The 21,009-nt window shown below is 47.3% G+C and overlaps 2 protein-coding genes across 2 annotated transcripts in view; one reads left to right on the top strand and one right to left on the bottom strand.

Moving 5' to 3' along the window:
- Positions 1–407: 407 nt before the first annotated feature.
- On the bottom strand, positions 408–13,346 carry LHX8 (LIM homeobox 8). The gene is made up of 9 exons (XM_036387677.2): positions 12,956–13,346; positions 11,057–11,218; positions 10,694–10,852; positions 7,818–7,939; positions 6,191–6,411; positions 5,547–5,650; positions 2,993–3,088; positions 1,734–1,917; positions 408–1,008 (listed from the first exon to the last, which is right to left on the bottom strand). Exons 2-9 carry the CDS (start codon positions 11,135–11,137, stop codon positions 932–934), a joined length of 1,044 nt encoding a protein of 347 aa, XP_036243570.1. The 5' UTR covers positions 11,138–11,218; positions 12,956–13,346; the 3' UTR covers positions 408–931.
- Positions 13,347–13,591: 245 nt separating this feature from the next.
- The window catches only part of CRYZ (crystallin zeta), a 60,185-nt gene continuing 52,767 nt past the window's right edge, over positions 13,592–21,009 (top strand). The window contains exon 1 of the mRNA XM_036387683.2: positions 13,592–13,643. The gene's annotated coding sequence lies outside the window, so the exon portion shown is untranslated. The remainder of the gene's footprint in view (positions 13,644–21,009) is intronic.

The following is a 21,009-nucleotide window of genomic DNA, read 5'->3' as shown; positions in this document are numbered from 1 at the left end:
ATTTATTGCCCTGCTTAACAAAATCACAAGACAAAAACATGGAAGAAAACAAAAGCTGAAGTAAGAAAGATTCAAAACGTTAAAGCAGATGTGACTTCAGGTTCTCCACTTGCCAAGTCACAGATTAAAATCTGTCCACATGTACCCAGTTTCCCTCCCCCTCCAGGTGTGCATCCTCAGAAGCAGCACTGCTTTGCATGTACCCACTTGTATAGCACATATTTGGAGTGTTTCAAGATCCATATAAGTCCATTAAATTATTTTTACTATCAATGGAAATAGATATGAGCCCTCCTGAAGGACTTCAGTGTAATGTTCCTCAGTATACCAGGGACTTTCTCTTAAAATTGAAGATTCAATTTACACACTTGACGAATGATCACAGTTCAGCCATAGACACAGCAACATTTTTGCTTGGCATGCTACAGCAGAAACTTTATTCAGTTCTTCTTGAAAATATTCGCAACCAAAATTTATTTTTGTAAACTCACAGAAATAAGCTTTAACATATAGGCTCTACACAACTCAAATACAGGTAATACTTTTAACAATAACTTACAAATACAAACCTAATGATAAACTACAATTTCACAAAGAATTGTAAACATTTTGCACAATTGTCAGTCCTTTCTTTTAGGCAAAGTGCTCTTTTGATGACGAATAAATTAACACACACATAACTAGAGCAGACTACTTCCAGACAATACAAAAAGGTGTTTAATAAGGCTTGTAAACAATTAATAGTTACTTATGCAGAACCCATAAAAGTGTCTTGCAGGCTAAATAGATGTACATACCTGGGCAAAAATTTTCTTGAAAATGCTCTGGGTGTTAAATAAAAAGTTAACATTAATATCTTTCCAATTATATTTTCAATACACTGTGACTTAAGGTTACATCTTTAATAGTTTAGATCCCTGATGAAAAGGAATTAGCTGTGACTTAGTGGCAGCTGTGTCATTGAATGGGGTAGCAAAGGCTGAAGTCCAAGAGCTGTAGGTGAATGAGCTACAAAAACAGAAATATTTACCAGTCAACTTCATTGAAAATAGCACAAGATTAAAAGTCAGTAAATCCACTTGGTAATGACAGTTCACTGTCCCAACCCTGCGGCATGTTGTGTTTTTCCTAACCCAGCATCTGCACTCCTCCCCCAGTTGGCCACTCTTAACACCACTGCTCTGGAGGAAAACTAGCTCAGGCCACAAATGCAGCTCAGCCTGGTTCTCCCAAAACCTTCACAATCCTCCTAATCACAAATAGGACCCAAAGTTGTTGACTTGCTGTCATAAGACAAACGAAGATTGAAGCACTTTTGACCACCAGCCTCTCCCACTCCCTCCCATTGTGTGTTACTGACAGGAAAGCTGAAGCTTTCAGGGAATTTGCTGGATTGAGCATACTCACAGTCCATGGGACAAAAGCCGGGAGCAGGTGCCAAACAGTTCTCATTAAAATTAAGTGTTATTAAAAGATGTGAAGTAGATGTTTAAATAAGTATTTAATTTCTTATTCTTGTTTTAATAGACTAGAAGAAGCACAAATAGTGGTCTTCATACTCAGATCTTCAGCCATGCTGTTGCAGTGAAGGGCTACTGCTTTCTTAATGAGGTGTAGATAGCAATTACAGTATTGATATCCATTAGGTTTCTTTAATCAGAAAGGTAAACTGGTTTTGCTACAGTTGATAACATTTTTTATGAGGAGAAAAATAGCAAGGCTGTTATACCTACCATCCATGTAGCTGTGCAGAGCAGTGAGCATAGTCCCATCCTGGGGTACATATGCAGAGTATGCCATTTCTTCTAACATGGGTGGAGACAACCTGGAGGGCTGAACTGCTGTGACAGGAGCAGTGGATGAATGATTAGGACTAACATGTTTCTTATGGCGCGCTCTGCAATTCTGAAACCACACCTGAAAAAGAGGGAAACATACATCACATTGATAGATCACATTCAATACTAGCACAACAACAGCCTTGGAGTTTATCTTAAGCTGAGTTTGCATAAATTCATTTGGCCTTTGATACAATGCTGACAGTCCAAATGGAAAAATACCCATTCTAAACATACAAGTGTGGTCAAGTCAGGAATGCGTCTTCAGTACCCAGCAGCCCACCAAGGACAGGGACAGGTGCAGTGAGGGGCTGGGCATCTCCCAGGGCCGGCGTCCCCCAGGCCAAGCAACATCGCCTGTAGCCCCACTCTACTTGGACCGCACCACCCAGCACGTCCCAGTCAGTCTCCTCCCTGCCTGGAACTGCTGGCAGCAAAGCATCCTTCACATACAATCATACAATATCCACTTGGCCTTTTCACATGGAAAAGACTTCCTTTTTTTTTTTTTAAGGATTGATTGCAGCAGCCAGATACCTCATTTCTATAGAAACACTCTGTCAATCTTCCAGGCTAGAATGAGCCAAGGCAGCTCAAAATTAATGTTTATTTATATTAACATATAAATATATAATTTGTATTATATTTTTAAAATCCCATTTTTGTATGTGATTTAAAAAAAATGCATCCATATTTTTGCTGAGAGACATCTTCAAGCAAGGATTCAGAGTTTGTGTTTCAGTTTTGGTTGGCATGGGTACATATTTTAACTCTGCTCTCTATAACAAATGACTAGATATTCACTTGTTCCTAATGTCATACCACAGACACTTTCAAAAAGAGTGCAGGTCTTAAGAACAGACCACTGCAGTCAAATAGATATTTGAAATAAATTAATACCAGTTTCTATACTGTTTAGGCTGAGAAGTTTCTTCCGGGAAGATTTAATCCCTTCACACAGAGTGCAAGAGGAATATAGCAAATTTTCCAAATTACGATGCTTGTTCTAGACCTATTCCTGACTAAGGATGTTGTCCAAAGTTAAAAGAGATTAGGATCTTTCTCCATGTTAGAATAACTTCAGAAAAAGATTTGGTTGAACCTTTCCAATGGATGAGTACCAGACTGTGAGTCAAGTAACTTCACACTGTTACCTGTATAACGCGCCTGCTCAAGCCTGTTCTTTCTGCCAGTTTCTGAAGTGTTTGTGCATCTGGATTATTGTCCTGAGCAAACTGTGCTTGCATAACCTGAAAAGGCAAGACATGAGATTGTAGGAGCATTTGTGTCAAAAGCCACATTTGACAGTATTTTCAGACTATGGTACTACTCCTTGCCTGTCTTCAGGAAAATTTTTTTTGTGATCACTAGTCTCTAGAGAGTACGCAATACATTAAAAAAAGAAAAAAAAATCTCCCAAAGCCAAAGTACAAGTCCTTGCTATGCTTGAGTGAGCTGTGACATTTCTCAGAAATTAGAGAAAATCCATTCTGCTTGGCACTAGTAAAAACTGGAAGAAGTCCTCTGTAAGACTGCATTAAAAGAACTATAGGAGAAAATTTACTGCAGAGCAACTCAAATATGCTCAATAAACACCTATAGCAGCAGACCACAGCATAAAAAAAAGCATGAGCCATGATCCACCACTCTGAACTTGTCAATCACTATCTGCATCCTATGTTAAATGGAGTAATTGATCTTCTTTTAATCTCCATGGAGGATGCAGGAATGCTCTGTTTCCTTTGTCTTTCACCAGCCCAAGAAAGAGGCTCCACTGTGGCTGACCTGGCCTTTCTGATGGTTTGGCTACTCATCTTTTGACAGAAAATTGAAGTAGTCAGCACTTCTCTTAAGAATATAAATTACACCTTTTTTTCTGAGGAAGTAAATGTCAATTTGGCCTGCATCCTGAAAACTTTCACAGGCTTTAAGGATTTGGCCAGTTTATGAAAGTAGGGCTTCATGGATTTCTGCAGGGTATCTTCAGCAATTTCAAAGCATTATTTTGTTTTTTGGATTTTTGACCCATCAAACTTTGCCTGGCTTCCTCTTTAAAGATTCAGAATATTTACTTTTGTAATTTTTCATAGAATCACAGACTTGTTTGGGTTGGAAGGAACCTTAAAAGCTCACCTTGTTCCAATCCTATGCCATGGGCATGGACACCTCCCACTCCTCCCACTGTCCCAGGCTGCTCCAGCCCCACTGTCCATCCCGGCCTTGGGCACTGCCAGGGATGCAGGGGCAGCCCCAGCTGCTCTGGGCACCTGTGCCAGGGCCTGCCCACCCTGCCAGGGAACAATTCCTAATTCCCAATATCCCATCCATCCCTGCCCTCTGGCACTGGGAGCCATTCCCCCTTGTCCCGTCACTCCAGGCCTTTATCCAAACTGCCTCTCCAGCATTCTTGGAGCCTTTTTAGGTCCTGGGAGGTGCTAAAGAACAAAACCATCAAAAAAGTGTGGACATTCTTTTGTACAAGTACTTTGTGAGGTAATTACATGCTGTCACTTATCCTAATGTTTCTTTTGTTGGAAGTAAAGTCTTATAGCAGCCTCGAGGACAGGTACAGAGGTACAGCAAGCAGATAGAAAGTATCATGAAGTAACAAGATGCCATAACACCTCAAACACCTGCTCAAGTATGTTACAATCTACTTTAAACAGGAAAAGAAGGGAACATGGAAGTTTGAATGACAGGAGCTGGGAAGAACCCCTGAATACAGTTCCCATCCTAATGGCTAGTCTTATCTCCCTTTAAGCTTCTGCTGGGGGAAAAAGTTCCCTTTTGCTGAAGTTCAAGCTCAATGTCCAGAGCTCTTGCCCTGTGCACCCAGTTGGATTATTGTTTACATGCCTGGTTTGTGTTTTAACACCACTTCCTCTCTCCAGTCACAACTATAATAGGAGCCCAAGCTTTGAACAACTCCATGCCCTTTTTTATAGCACTACTTTAACACCTCACATGTTATTACACCTCAAGATGAGTTTCTCAACTGCTTTCACTATTAGAGGACAGGCCAACAAAATAACTCACATTGTTACCAGAAATTCAAAGACCTGTTAAACTGAAGGCAGGGATGTACAGCCAGGATTAGGTAGAAAGTCACAATTTCCTTCTCACTACAGGTTAAAACCTCTAAATCTTGTCTCACCATCCCCTCTTTCATTGGAAGCTGGCCTTATCTTAGAGTTTTTCCCTAAGAAAGCTAATTCAAGTGGTTATCTAGAGTTTGAAGTAGCTCTGGACTGTATCAATAGAAGTTAACTCTTGTCAAGGCAACAAAAAAAGAAACCTGGAAAGTGGAGGAGATGTAGGCACTACAACAATTCCAACTTCCATCCTATTAATGTCTTGAAGTCACATACAGTAGCCATCTTCAGTACAACTTTTCACATTACATAATCTAAAAAATATTTTGTTTTTATTATGCTTAGTGATGTAAATGGCTGATTAAATAGATTTCATTGAGCAATCAAATAGAACCATCTTTTTTGTTTCCACTCTTCAGAATTACAACCTTCCCCCACGGAAATAAAGAGCTTGAAGAGTACTATTTCATGTTAAACTTCCAGAAACATGCTGTGTCTTGATGGTTTATGAAATAGCAAGCTTTTCTTTCCCCCTGTATGCATAAAATCTTCTATTGGTTCAGCGCCCATGTCCTGCATTAACCTGACCTACACAAGTTTTTAGCACTGTCTCTACCTGGAGCTGATCTGCTGTGAAGCTGGTCCGAGCTCTTTTTGCTGGTTTTGGATGATTAACATCTTGTTCTGTTAGTAATGCTCCTTCCACACTAATCCCATTACCTGAAACATCAAAAAGAAAACAACACTTCCTTCTAAACATTCACAATGTTGTCTTAAGTCAGACTGTTCTCCAACAATAACCAACAGTAGTTGGGGTCAGCTGAATTTCAGCTTAAAAAAACCCCATAATCTATTCAAAATTCAATTGATCTAGCATCGTAACACATTATGCCCTAGACAACTCCCTTGCAAGTGAGGGAAGAAATAAATCTAACATGATATTTTATCAACAGGATATGCTGATACTTTATTTTCCTTAGGATACAAAGCAAGTTCTGCAGACTAAAAAAAAAAAAAAAACAAAAAAACCCAAAGCACTGAAACAAAACAAAAAAGCTACAAACAAAAAACCCAACCCAAACCAAAACAAACAAATAAAATCCCCTGAATATGAAATAAGTTACCATTACTTTGATTCAAGTAGCTGTGCTTCCAGTCTAAGTAAAACCAGTCAATTATCTCCCAGTATGGAAAATGGAGCAAACCCCAACAATTTATTTAAATCTGAACCACAAACATAGTTCTTAAGCAGTATGTTACCATTTTCAACTTCTCTTTTCAAATTGTCCAACATGCAGTCGTAATGTACTCTGCACAGGACTTTCTCCTCGACCAGAGCGAACTCCTCTCCAGTGGAGAGCTGTCTCTTGCAGGAGAAGCAGGCGAAGCACGCCAGGTGGTACACGTTCCCTTTAGCCCGCCGGACCCAGTCGGTGGAGTGGATGTGCCGCCCGCAGCGGGAGCAGCGAGTGCCGTAGCGCCTGCAATGAGAACGGCAACCGGGGGAAACTTAGACCCCGGCTCGGGCAAAGCCAGGCTCCCACAGGATTAGAGGTGACCAGGTTGTGGCAGTGCAGCCGAAGCCCACGGCATGACCGCGTTGGCATTGCAAAAAAAAGAAAATCAGCAAGTTTCTATATGATAGCTTAAGGCAAGACACTACTGAAATACAGAGGTTAGTATTTTCAGAAGGCAAAGAGCAAAATCAAATCATTTTAATTGCTACATGAATTCATAGCTCCTCATCATTCCTTTTATAAAGATAATTACTCTTAAAAGCTGAAAGATGGAAACAGCAGACTCTTGAAAATTCTTCCAGTTTTTCAAATGTATTTCACATTACTCTAGCAGTAGTCTGAACTAATATATTTAGCTAGATTACCCCTTTACTAATCTTTAGCATCTTCAGCAGACGGGGGAAAACCTGAATCTTCATATTTATTTCCTCAATTCACATCACATTATGATTTTTAAATAAACTAGAAAATCTGCATTATTACACTAGAAAATTTCTCTTTGAAGAGGAAAGTAGCCACCAAAACGTGTTGATTATTTAGATAAGAATTTGTCCCCAAGATCTTTGCAGACCCAAATTTTTTTCAAGTCCCATAAATTTAGTTTTTTCAGAAGTTTACAGCACTCAGCTTGCCCCCTCCCACTATGTCTCAAACTTGACTAGCTGGATGCAATCTATTCACTGCAGAGCTGAGAATCCCACAAATAGTTTGGTCTAGCAATCAAACTAGAGAAGTACTAGCAATCACATCAAAATTAACTGCAGCAATTTTTGCTGCTTTCTGGATCAAAGACTGCCTCCTGAATACTCCATTGCCAACACAAATAATATTCTTCCTTGCAAGATTAGCCTATAATTTTGAAGGAATCACATTCTAAATCAAACTGATCGCAGAAAAGTATAATTGCTGAAAGCTTCTTTTAAATATAATGGGATTTATTCTGGGTTGATTTTACAGCTCCTTGTGATGCCTTAAGCCCTACACTGCTCCAAACAGATCATCTCAATTTTACATTGCATTCTCAGCCAGCATTATCCAAGGATGATTCTTTGTACACAGGATGGCTTTACAACCAAACTGCAGCAGGGACTTAGACATTTTTTCCCCTCCGTGCATACACGAGTAAGTGATGGTACAAACACAGCAGCTATGTGCAACAGGGGAAGGGCAGACTGGAGACTTAGCAGGAGGTCACATTACACAGACTTAGGGATCCCCAAGTCCCTCCTCAAGAAAAGCCATAGTTTAAACTGCTGAAGATAAACCTAACAAATGAAAAAGTCTCAAGTGAATTTCAGTTGTGGCTGAAGTGAAAAGAAACAAGCAAGTATAACAAGTTATCTGATAAATTATATTCCTGTATGATATACCTGAAATAATCAAGTTTGCAGAAGATATCTTTATCTTTGATGTAGCAGCTGGTGTGCCTTCCCAAGGACGTTCTGCAAACGCTGCATGAGAGGCAGCGCACATGCCAGCAGAGGTCATTCACCTGCAAAAACACAACAAAAAAACACCTCTCAATACCTGTACTACCAATATTGCATTTTATATTTGCAGACCCTGGGTATTTTTCCAGAAATGATCAAATGTTATATGCACCATGATTCACAGAAAAATTATCTTGAATGCAAAATGTTTTCCCTATAGAACTGCACATATATTGAAGGTAAACTAATTTGATTCAAGTCTTCAGAATAAGCTTTCATGGGTTTGTAATTAAAAGCAGTAGAAGAGGAAGCAAGAGATACAAGTTCCATGCAGGTGTTTTGTGCCCAATTCTGTTCTCATAGAATTAGAGTAAGAGAGCAAATTTTGGCCTTACGTGACCTTGGAAAGGCAACTAACTAACACATTTCTATTTCCTAGTCTGCACAAATTCCTGCCTAACAAAAAACAAACGTTGCAAAGTTATTTAAAATTTTAAAACATGAGTATTGAAGGGGAAAAAGGTCTGTCAAATAGAAATACACCATGAACCACTCCTCCATTTGCCATGTTTCTGTTAAAGCAAATTTGGTGAATGGCATCTGAGTTTCAAAACAGCAGCAGGTGTTTTAATAGCAAGTTCAATATTTCTTTAGTATATCCCTAGCAAAACTAAACATAGTCATGGAATGCATAGAAATCAGCATTTTTGGAAAGTTATCATTTTGGGGCATATAAAATAAATAAAATGAGAGCAATTATTTTAATTTCTACTTTCCTATAAAAGGAACTCTTAATTGCGCAAACATTGCACATCACCTAAATAAATAATTTGACAACCCAAGACTTCCAGTGACCACAAAAATTAAGTAATAACCGTCCGGATAATCCTATACTCTATAGGAGGAATTTTGAAAACCAAAGAATGATTACAGTTTAATTTTTTTCTCCCCACTGAGCCAATTTGTCATCTCATACCAAACAGCCCATATATTCCCTATGGAAAAGCAGATTTGAGGTAATCCGGAATGTGCCTTTCATCAGAGCGTGGCCAGACAAACTTCAGAGAAGGCAATGCATGGACTCCAACACCCATGCTGGGATCACCCATTTCAGTCATTCTTCAGGCTGTAATATTACAGTTTGCCCAATGCTTTCCTAACCCTTATCCTTGTTGGCAGCCACCTTCCTATGTGCTGACAAGTTTACACCGCAATATGTGAAACTGTTGATAGCAGTTGCTAGCCGTCACCAAACTCACCCTCCCGGGCACCTCTCAGAAAGGCCGCAGAGTGGAGGGGCAGCGCTGAGCCAGACTGAGCCTGCCCTGCAGCCAGTCCTGCCGTGCCAGGGCTCCCTGGGCCTCCCTAGGTCTGCATCAAGCCCTGGCATGCAGCTCTGCGCAACGTGAGCTGACATCCCAGCCACTCAGAGCCAACTACCCCTTCTTCAGAGATCAACACCTTTCCAAAGAGCGGGACACCAGCAGCTTCTGTGGTTGTCCCATTTAATGCCATTTGCCTATGTTCCTGTTTGTCAGTTGACAGGGATGAAGTTGAAAGGTGTGCTGCTGCTGGACACTAGCATACCAGCATCGATTCCTCTCTGCCTACACAAGAAGCAGAAACAGCTAATTTAAACTCAAGGCTAAATAATTTAGAGGTCTTTTGCTCAAAGTCCCGTTATCCTGGTTGTTCAGATAGGAGACAGCAGTGATCAGTAAACTATCAATAAGCTGCCAAAACGTCACGGGAGTTAACAGAACTGAATTGAGTTCAAGTCAGTTTTGTTCCTTGTCCACCCGCCTGTTCTGTGCCAGCCCAAGCTACTGAAAGGGAGACCCGAACCAGGGATGCGTGGCAGCTCCTGCACCAGCTCCATTTTAAATGGACACTAGCTCCCGTAGGCATTTTACTTAGACCTCCCCACCTCAACTAAGACCTAACCGGATGATTTAACAACACCACAGATGTCCTTCCAGGGGTGTTACCCACTATCAATTTGCAACTATACAACAACTTCGTCTAAGATTGATGGAATCAACTGACTTCTGCCATGATCGTAACTCTCAATTTTGAGAGGAAAGACAGCAAAACTCTGACCCAGCATAATTTTAACGGCTATAATACAAAAAGCAAATAAACTTCCCCCATACACCTCCCCCCCACAGTAACGCTTCATATTTAAAGCCACTTGGTTTTGTTTATTTGTTTTTAAATTATCTTACTCGGTTCTGATTGCTAAGACAAGAGAACGGCTCTGCACGCACGCAGCTCGTTTCCTTCAAATATGTTAGTTAACCACCTTTTGCAAGAATAACTTATTCCATTTCTCAAGAGGCATTTTTGGCTTTGAGACTCACGACGTTCCTCCCAGACCTATGTCAGTAAAATGCAGGTCGCGCCGCCGCCATCTGACCGAGAGAGCGCGGGAACCGCCGCGGTCGGGACCCCCCGTTCCATTCGCTTCCCCGCTTCTCCCGGTGCGTCAGGAACACGCAGCCCAGAGCAAGTAGCTCACCCGAAACACCGACAGCAGCTAGGGTCCTTTCTCTGGCCCGAGCACCGCGAACGAGCGCGCTGGGACTCCGCGCTCCCGTGTCCGCGGCAGCTCCGCGCCGTCCGGGGAGGGGAGGGCTGAGCCGTAGCGATAGGGCGACCCGGAGGGCTGTATCCCCGGATCCCACCGGGCCCGGTTCCCCAAGGCTCTCCGGGCACTACCGGCTACCCGGGTAGGCTTTGCCTAAGCAGGCCGCCCTCCGGCTTCAGCGGTGAGGGAAGTCGCCGGATGAAGGAGGCTCCGGGTCGGGCGCCCTTACCTTGAGCAGGTACTTGTCCACAATCTCCAGGCCGCAGCTGCTGCACACGCACTTGCCGGGGCCGCAGCCTGAGCCTGAGGCCATGCACCGCGGCGATGAGGAGGGCGACAGGGCAGCGGAGGAAGAGCAGGAGTCCTCGTCAGCTGCTGCAGGGCTGGCCTGCGGGAGCGCGGGGAGACAACGGTCAGCGCCCCGCCACGCCCAGGAGCCCCGCGCCGGCCCGGTCTGGCCCACCGATGCCTACGGGTTCCGCCAGGACCCTGGTGGAGGCCGCGGTGTCCGCGGGAGCCGGCGGGAGCGAGGCCACAGACCCGCCGAGCTGCGCCAGGCGCCCGAGCCGCGCCGCCCCCCCCGCCCGCGCACCTTCTCCGCCGGGCCCCCGAGCGCGGGCAAGTCCTTGTCCTCCAGCCTGCAGACGAACATCGGGTCACTCTTCCAATACATGGCCCTACCCTACCACATACCAGCCCCCGGCGGGCGGCGAGCCGGCTCCGGGGACCCCGCGCCGGTCTCTGCTCTCAGCGCCTGCAGGAAAAAAGTTTTGCTTTCAAGTGGGTGGACCTGCCCCGCTGGCCTCACCTCCTGCACAGAACCCGCCTTCCAGCGCGGCGGGGCCGTTATCTCCACTAGCGAGCCCGTGCGGATTTAGTGAGGGGAGGAGGCACGGAACCCCCCCAACAAAACAACAACAAAAAACAACCCCCCTGAGAACCCCCTCACTTGTCTTAATCTTTTGCCTCAACTTCCCCCGATCACCCCAGTCTAGGCACACATTCCGGTTACGTCTCCCTATTAGCGAAGAAAACAGACACGAAGGAAAACGAGAGCCAGTATGAGCGATTTTCCCGCACTCCTAAATCCCGAAGCCCAAGCGAATTCTGTAGCTCAAACTCACAGCTCCTCCATCTGTCTCACTACCTCATCTCCTACTTCCACCTCTCATAATAAAACCTTTCTCATTTAGCTAAAATAGAAGGATCTGAGCTATGGAAGCGCTCCTCCGGCTCTAAGTTCCCACAGGTGCTGCTGATTAACGCCGGTGTCCCGGTGGCACCAGGAACAGAGGGTGCGGAGGCCGACTGTCCCTCACTACCTGCAGAACCAGCCGGCGTCTCTCCGTGGAGAGGCTGTGGGTTACGAGCGCCCTTTCTCCACGATTACAAATCCTGTCTGCAGAGTTCCCTCACATTAAGCACCATTGCTGTGCTCTCGGAACATTGGAGAAGAATAAAGCAGTAGCTCGTCCTTCGCAGGTGAGATAAATAACCGGGTATCTACTTCTAGCCACGTGTTTAACCAGCCAGCTGCTTTTAATTAAACTTGTCGTTTAGTTTCCATCTTTCCCCTCATCTCTGTGGTTCAGCCTCGTCTCACCACGGATGCAGGACGTACTGTTGAGCCTTAGTAAAGTGACCTGAGAAAATTGCCCCTTCCTTTTTTAAACATGATGCATTTGATAAAAGGGAATTCTGCGTTTAAGGAGCTGTGTGGAAGGAGAAGCCCCGTACTGCTCTCCCGCTAAAAACGATGATCGTTGTTTCAAATCCCGAGACCCGATCTTGTGAAACCGTAACTCGGCTGTGCCGAATTCCGGTAAAGCCGGGACGTCCCGTCAATTACTCGTTTATCTAGCGGTTTTAACCGATCTAACCGTGGGCAGAATCCCGCTGATATCCAGTCTCGGTGTCCCTGACACCGCTGTCTCAGCGAGGCAAGCAGGGCTTTGGGCTTTCGGATGGCCGTGACGTGGCTCGGCGTCCAGAGCACCGAGCGCCGGCAGGGGACAAGGACAACGCTGGCCCCTGGGAGTACCAGCCCAGCCCTGACCAACACCTATGCTAACCCGGAACTGGCTTTCTGGGGTCTCCCGCAAGGGCCCGCGGTGTGCTCGCTCAAACTCCGACGCAAATGCGGCCCCGATCCGGCCCGAGCACCCGCCCCGCCGGCGACGGGCTGCGGCCCCGTAGGGCGTCCGGTAACCGCACCTCGCCGCCGCGCTCTAAGGCCCCCCCGCAGCAGGGCTCCCCCTTGGGCTCTGCTCCCTGTCCGCAGCAGTGCAGGTCGGGGCGCCAGCGGCCGAGTGCTCGGGCGGCCCCGCGGGTCGCGGCGGGGCGGAGCGGAGCGTTCGGCTCGGAGCAGGGCCAGCGCGGATCCTGCCGAGCCCCCATCCTGCCCCCCACGCGGATCTCCCCATCCATGACCGACAGAGGCAGGACAGCACTACTGTCGTCTGTCGCAGGTAGCACGACAGAAAATGAGCACCTGGCGAGGGGCTCCGAGGGATGCGTTGCGGCGAGGCCGGGCCACCGTGATAAGAGCCCGTGGTAAGCCCTGTCGCGGCGGATCGGGCACGGCCGGGAGCAGCGTCAAGGCTGTCGATCGTCTTTGTTTTTCCTGCACCTTCAACGAGATAATTAATGAGGTTGGTGCGCGCTCCGAGAAGGGCTGCGGGTTACATTTCTACGAAACAATCCCCTTCCTATGCGCCTTTTCGCTCTGAAAATACAGCGGTAGGAATCAACAAAGTCTATCGGCGCGTTATTTCCCGCGGCGACCGTGAGATTGCGAGCAGTGGTAATTCATACTGCGGTGCTGGAGGAAAACCAGCGTGCGGGAGATCTCCACGTTTCGTACCGCGTCCGGAGCCGGCTCCGCCAGGTGACGAGCGGGCGCGGCTGCACTGGCCGCCCGGTCTCTCCGCCCGCCCCGAGGCTTCGGAGCAGCCCCGCGCAGTGCGAGGGTCTCAGCGGAGGCGGGGCAGGGGACGCGCTGCGGGGGTGCGGTGCTTGGCGGGCTCACCCAGGGCCTCTCCGATGGCTGCGCGGAGTCGCAGGCTGGGTCGGCCGCCCCGGGGCGCGGGAGGTTCGGGGAGTCAGGAGGAAAACGCGCCCAGAGAACAGTCCGTCAGCAGATCCAGGTTATTGTTGTGGCCGGAGGGGCTTCGCAAGAGGTGAGCAGTTTTGCCGAGCTAATTGGAGAGAGGCGTTATTTCTGAGATGCGGTCAGAAACGCGATAACGTGTACGGGGCGGACGTGGGAAGTATATGGGCTTGGTTATGCGGGATACACTTTGGGCCGTCCACTTTTATCACCCATCTCTCCGAAGCTTAGTCTAAACTTCATCGCTTAAATTACACGCCCTCGACATTTTAGTGAATATTTCCTGCATCGTTTTCTGAAGAGATGGAAACGGGCAGACACGGCTCAAGAGAATTCCCGACTCATGTGCACCCTGCTCTCTCACTGCTGTCTCTGTGCACATCGGAAGGATGTGTCCCCTTTTGGGGCGCCGGGTAGGACCCCTCGGCGGGTCGTCGCGGTCTCGGCAGAGACGGGAGGGAAGGGGAACCTGTCGGCGGCGGGCAGGGTGGCCCTGGCCTGATCCTGCTGAGGCTGAGAGTGGAGAAGAGCGGGTGACTCCAGCGGGACCCTCCAACAGGGTCTGTATCTGGTTCTGCTTCCCCTCTCTCAAGAGTTATACCAGGATGTTTGTAGGTGGGAGCGCTGACCAGTTGCACATAGGAAAGATTCGACGATATTAAATATTTGACGATATGGTACAGCACGAAGAAAATACTGAACGTGGAGAATTAGGGCTGTTTTAACGAAAGGGTGTTGGCACACGGACTCCTTCATCAGAGATTGCACCGTGCTGCAAGTGCATGCGGCTGGGTGCTTCTCTCTGGAGTCTTCTTCAGCGACACCGGTTCTCCCGTTAAAACAAGTTCTGTAAGAAATTAATACCGCCACTGTGGTCAGCTTACGAAAAACGGGCACCGACACCAAGGCCACGGTAAACCGGGTGTCCACGCCCGGCCGGTCCCGCTGAGCATGGGGCTGTCGGTGCATCCCAGCGCCCGCCCGGCGGGTCCCTCCGCGCTGCCGGCAGGACGGGCGCGTCGCAGGGCTGGGGGGACCGCGGGGACGCACCGTCCCCTCAGCGGAGCGCCACCCCATGTCCCCCCAGCAGCTGCTGGCAGGAGAGCTCGGAGAGGCGGGACGGCTCAGAGAGGGAAGCCCGACACCCTCGGGACAAGGTTCACTTCCCCGGAAGCTCCCCTCTCGTCTCAACCATCTCTTTGCACTACTTGGGTGTTTGTACACCTGCAAGTGTCCAGAGGATTTTCATCTGTAGATCGCCGTGTCTTGGGCTGTGGAGCCTCTGTGAGCTGTGGAAGAAAGAGCCGAGCCAGCGCCCTCAGGCTTGCTCTCTGTGAGTTTGCACCCCCACTGATCCCAGCCAGTGGTAAAAGATGCAGGGTTTGGACTAGCCCTGAATAATTGACTCTGGGCTGATTTAACGGGAAGGAAGCGAACCCAGTCTCTTACCTGTGACTCGTTTTCCAAATCAGTGCAATGCACTTTCCTTGGGTCGGGCTGTCTGTCTCTGGTTTGCGGGGTCTATGATCTTTCAGGGCTGCAGACATGTAGCTTTTGTCCACGACTCTTCTAGTGCAGAGCTCTGTGTTGCTTAGTTGTGAGTGGCAAGATCAGTCAAAGGGAAAAATTCCTATTCCCTAACTGGATTCCTGAGTCTGTGGTTCCCCTACCAAGACCAAGACTTTTATGCAATTTCCAATTTTTCTTTTTAGCATTTTTTTCCCTTCCCTTCAATAGGGAGCTGGGGCGGGAAGGCAGATGGCAAGAAAGGAATCAGCGAGATGCAGCCCTGCATGTTTTTAGACTGCTGGCCCTTGCACTGTGACCAGAAGTGCAGGGAATAATTTCGACATACCAGTGTGGAACGTCTTCATTAATTTCAACTCATGGTCTCTGCACTCTGAACATATTATCTGGATGCAAGCCATGCCTGTTCAAATCAAGTGTTGCATCTCTGTGTTCCTGAAATCGCGATGAACACTTGATGTAGAAGTTGACTTTTCAAGTATCTATGCTAATTGTGTCATGCTGTCACTCAGTTAGGGGAAGTGCTGGGGACAGAGGAAATCAGAGCAGCGATCAGATTATGTAAAAGTGCATTTTGCCTCTAAAGTAATGGAAGGCAAAGACAAACTCGAAACCATGGTGGGTTGTTTATGCATACACAGGCACAACATTGTAAGGATGTCCTGGTTTCGGTGAGCACGGTAACTCCACGCTGGAGGGCCCGAAAGATATCGGGTCTGCCTGCCTTACACCTTTCGCTTCTGTTCATGCGATGAATAATCACTCTCTGGAAGAGACTCGGCCCGTCAGGCGGGATAGCCTGTGAGGGGGAGGCCGGGGCCCGGGGGCCGCAGTAGGCTCGGAAGGTTTTCAGCTGCTTCGGCCGTCGTCCATACGGACAGGGCACAGCGGGAAGCCCCTCCCTGGACGGCCTTTGGTAAACACCCGAGGGGTGCGGCAGTAGGAGAGCTTCCCTAGGAGTTATCTCTGCCCCCCGCAGCCTGTCCAGCTGCTCTGTCCGGAGCCGCGCCCGGCTGGGGTCAGTGCCACCGACGGCCGTGCGCACCCATCTATCTGCTCGTCCTGCAGCTTGCTCTGCAGGACACCGCGAGGCCCGGGAAAGGGGGGAGGCTGAGCCGGGACCCGCGCAGGTATCGTGGAAACCCTGTACTCTCCCAGCTGCCCCGCGGAACCCTTTCCCGGTGGCTCCGGGGTCGCGCCCGACGGCGGCGCGGTCAGCGTGTCCAGCTGAGCGCGATCTCCGCGCCTGGGGTCTGCCCGGCACCGTGAGCAGCCCGTGCCGCTCCGGACTTACCGGGCCCCCGTCCCGCACCGCCCGCGCCCCGGGTTCCGTAAAAGCCCAAGCCCTCTCGGGCCCGTGGGCCGCGATCGCTGTCGGCGCTGCGGCGGTGGAAGGACAGAGATGACGGGACAAGGACGTGTGAAGAGGGGGCGGCCGAGGCGAGAGTTAGCGGCCGGCAACGGAGAACGGCCGGCGAGCAGCGCCGGGCGGGGTGCGCCGGGTCGGCCCGGGACCCGCCGCGGCTGCGGGAGCGGCTCGATGGACGCCTGGGCTGGGCCGGGCAGAGCGGGCGGGCAGCCGCGGGACCGGGAGGACGAACCTGGCCGCAGCCTGCTCCTGGCCCCGCTGGCGATTGTCCCCGAGAGGAGGGACTCGAGCCTGCCCGGGATTTGGCAAAGACGAGTGGTAGCCGGGCAGCGCCGCCGGCTGCAGGTCCCCTCGGAGGAGGCTGCCTTGGGCTCCGAGGAACCCTGGTGGGTGCCAGCCCCCGCCGAGGGGGCAGAGGCAGCCACCGCTGTGAGGAGCGACAGCACCGTTCCCCACAGAACATCAAATGCTTTTCAGAGAAAAAACAGAGTTTCAGGGCAGATTCATCTTTCAAATTCTTCCGCAGCCAATTTGTGACTGTGTGTTTATACAGTGTTAAGTGTCTGTATTAAAGTGAAAATATCTGTTAAAAATCGAGCACATTTGGGACTAGCGAGCTAAGCTGTTTTGTTTAGTAAGTGGGCAAATTGGGAAAGGAGCTAATGAAAGAAAGGTGATTTGTTCATACCAGGTCTGAAAAACACAGAGAGCCTCCAGAAAGGAGATTCTGGTTTGCTGGCCACAGGTTACAATTGACGAAATGTTTGCTTACGTCTACAAGTAAATCCACATTTACAGTTATGTAAACTGGTGATTACAAAGTGCTACTCTAATACTCTGAAATAAAATACATTTATTTGGAAAGTGCAGAGGCTGCAGGTTTTAAGTAGCAAGAAGTGCAGTGTTCTAAGTAGAAATGAGAAATCTTATTATTCTTGGTGCTTATCATTTTTAAACTGGTATGACAGCATTAGCTCTTGACTGACACAGAACTGAGTGGGGAAATTTTAGCTGATGCTAGAGGGATGTTAATCTGGAGGAGAATGAAGAGTCTGAAGAGTGTATGTTTTTGGTCAGACATCTTTTATTGAGTTTAGTGCCTGAAAGCATTCCAGTGCTTTTGGGCAGGTGACAAAATGGGGAAAACATCATGTTAAGTTTGACACAACTACATATGTCAACCCTCTTGGTTTGAGCTGTTTTCTGAGTTTAACTAACCTGTTCACACGGGAAAAGACACTGGTCTTAAATGTTTAAAATACATCTTAAGTGTTTAAAATACATCTTTCATCTATGAGAACATGGTGGCTGCAGGAAAAATCATTGTTTTGTGGTACCTTGGTTATAATTATGGAAATCTGGATCCAGCCCTATTCCTGCTGCAGTCAGCAGTGCCCCAACTATCGTGTCTTTGCTTTTGAAGGACATTAAGGATAAGTTTCACTGAGCATATGTAAAAAAAATAAAAAGTGTAATGGAAGAGGCTGATTACTTAAGTAGCATGTTAACAACACAGTCTTATTCACCCCACTGCTCTACACAAAACCACTCATCACATTTTTGGGGCCCAGGAAATGCTGTGCTCTCATTATGCACTCTAGGTACTCTTTGTACTCCACAACAAAAGTCGACAGAAAATGAGGTTTTTTTACTGGTCGTCTAAGATAAGCTTCTGTTTGTTGCTTAACTTGATATTGCAGAAGGACAAGAGAGCTACAGAAGGAACCAGTACTTTTAAAAGCAACTGTTTGTTTTAATATATACAAGGAACACTTGTTGAGATGAGTCACCTCTGGCTGATTACCTGAAAAAGGGTTTACATACAACAGCGCTTAATTGTTTAATGTTTTGCTGTTCCTTGGTACCAATCCGAATGCTGGTTCTTGAGCAGGAGAAAAATTATTTCATCCACTCTCAGGGAAAGAAAGTTTGAGGGATGAAAGAAAACTTAGAATTCAGGGAAACATTGACTTGCCATCACAGTTATACAGACTATAATTTAGAGTCTACTGCTCTATTATAAATATCCAAACACTTACATCCCCTTCAATCAGCTCCTGGTGGCACTGAGAGGCAGATTTACAAAACAAAGTATGCAATGGGTCCAAGCATTTTGTGTCACTTCCACAAAAGTGAAGCCCTTACATTGCCATGCTCCTGAAAGTCTCCCAGTGTGTGGACCCCAGTCAGGCTGGAGCCCCGGGTTTTGGCAAGTGGAACACACACACAACTCTGTGAATGCCTGCCAGCTTTGTCACAGCAGCAGCTGTGAGGTCATCAGGGCTGTCTGGTTTTGCCTCCTAGATGGCTGCAAGCAGAGTGGGAGACATGGCCCCTCTCTGCCTTGTTTACTGGTTATATTCTGTAATGTTTTTTGCTATATTTCTACTTTTACTGTGGAAATCTGCACTTTCTGGTGAGACAAAATCATAGAGAGTTCAGAAATGGAAATTACGTTTATTCTCTCTTCACTGCAGTTCATACCGGTGTTTTGGGGGATTTTCATACTGATGTTTGATTGTTCCCCACATTCTCATGATGCTGCTTTATGTCTGAATGTTGGTCTAAAATGGGATATGAATGATCCCATAGGAAGTATTTCAGACTGCGAAATCTCTGCAGGGGTACAAGAGGAGAACATATGGATTCTATTCAGTGCTAGAGGCTATGAATGTGCTATTCAGCTATGATACGTGTGACTAGATGATATATACAAGAAGAATGGAGTCCGACCAGACAGCAATTACATCTAAAGACCAAAGAAGGTGTTGGTATAGTAAAGGACTCCTTCCCATATTGAATGAATAGTGAATGTAGGTTAAGATTGTTGATTGGTACAGCAGAGAAATGAAAATGTCAAATGTGCAGTGCCCATCTAATCACAAATACATCTACTGGAGCAGACAGAGGCACTAGTTAGGACTCATCCTTGCAGTAAGAAGGTAATTGGCGTGGTCTATGATGACACTTCTTGAGGGACACAGTTCACTGATATGCTTGCCAAACTGGCAGGTGAGGTACCTTTCTCATTGCCTGATGCCCTGGGAATAGTTAAGAGCTCTCTCTGCCGCGTTTATTTCATGCTGTTTTTTGCCATGTGGAGAATTTGTGGTTAGTGTTGGTTGTATCTTTGGTGCATTCCAAGGGAATAACGCTTTCTCTCTGGTGCTCAGGCTGCCTGAAAATCAACAGCTATGTTGATTCCCTTTCTTGACCTTCTCATCTGTGCTGCACACAGTTGCAAGCTTTGGCTCTCAACAGGCTTTAGGAGCAGCCCAACAGTGCAGGGTCACATTTGCCATCTTCAGGAGAGAGGTTTGTCCACCCATGCAGGGGAGAAGTCTGGGCACCACTTGGAGAATAATGAGATGAGACAGGGGACCCACAAACTGCATCAAGGTGGTGGGAGAGCAGCTGGACCATCCAACAAATAATCTGCTTCATGTTATATTTCTTTTCTGATTTGTGCTGGGGTTACCAACTTCCGTGCCAGGACTTACCCCATGGGTGTCAATGGGCATTGGTGGGACACATGTACATCTGTGGGCAGATAGTTAGTGTCTCTGTGTGTGCACAGGTGGGCTAATTTAGAACACCCAAAACAGCCCAATAACTCTTGGACCTCTACTAGTCACATGCACATGATATGGTATGTGGGACGGGAAGAAATGTGAGGCTCTGTTCTCCGGTGCAGTCACATTGCCAGCAGCTGAGGTGTCCCCACTGCCCTGGGGACGTGCACAGCTTTCACGTGTTTCTGCTGGTGCTGCATCCCTGTGGCACAGCCTGTGCCAGTGCAGCCAGCAGCCCTTGCTCTGGCAGTGCTGGCACCATGCCCCAGCCCCGCTGCACAGCCTCTACTTGCTCCAGTGCTCACATCTCTCTGTGCCTGCTGTCAGCTGAGGGAGGGCTTTGACCCTCACATGGGGTCTGGGGGCCACGTGTCCGAACTTTACCTGGGCGTGTGCAATGCCTTAGCTAGAGACATAAGTCTGGGTTCTATCTGTGTGCTTAAAAAAGAACAAAGCAGGCTGCCTGGGGGTGAGGTGCATGCAGAAATGTCAGTACACAACATGAAGGAGATATCAGTGCAAGTCTACAAACCATTCCTCTCTTTATTTTAGCAGGTGTCAGACCTTCCTCATCCTCAGGCAAATGTCTGTCTGTATATTGTACACTGTAGTTAAAGCTTTCTTGCTCTAATTATTCCAAGTAGTAGATTCTGTGTAATCATCTTTGCACAGTCCTGAAATTGTTGACAACTTTTAGCCAGAAATACTAAGAAGCAGCGGAAGTATTTATCTTGGAGTCAGTGGGCACTGTGCACTTTACACACTTCTCAGTTCATAACAAATGAAAAGCTTTGTTTCGGTTTGGCTTTATCTAGATGTGGCAATTTCTGATTAGGATTTAAAGAGAAGACTTAAAATTACTTAATTGTGTTTTGTGTACCTCTTATTTAACACTGCAAGCAAAATAAATCAGAATGGGATTAATTCATTTTAATTTGTTGTTGTTACTAATTATATAATTAAGACCT

Source organism: Molothrus ater, chromosome 9 (assembly GCF_012460135.2).
Source record: "Molothrus ater isolate BHLD 08-10-18 breed brown headed cowbird chromosome 9, BPBGC_Mater_1.1, whole genome shotgun sequence".
Lineage (NCBI taxonomy): Eukaryota > Metazoa > Chordata > Aves > Passeriformes > Icteridae > Molothrus > Molothrus ater.
Note: the sequence above shows the minus strand (reverse complement) of the source record. Positions and strands in the feature narration are given on the sequence as shown.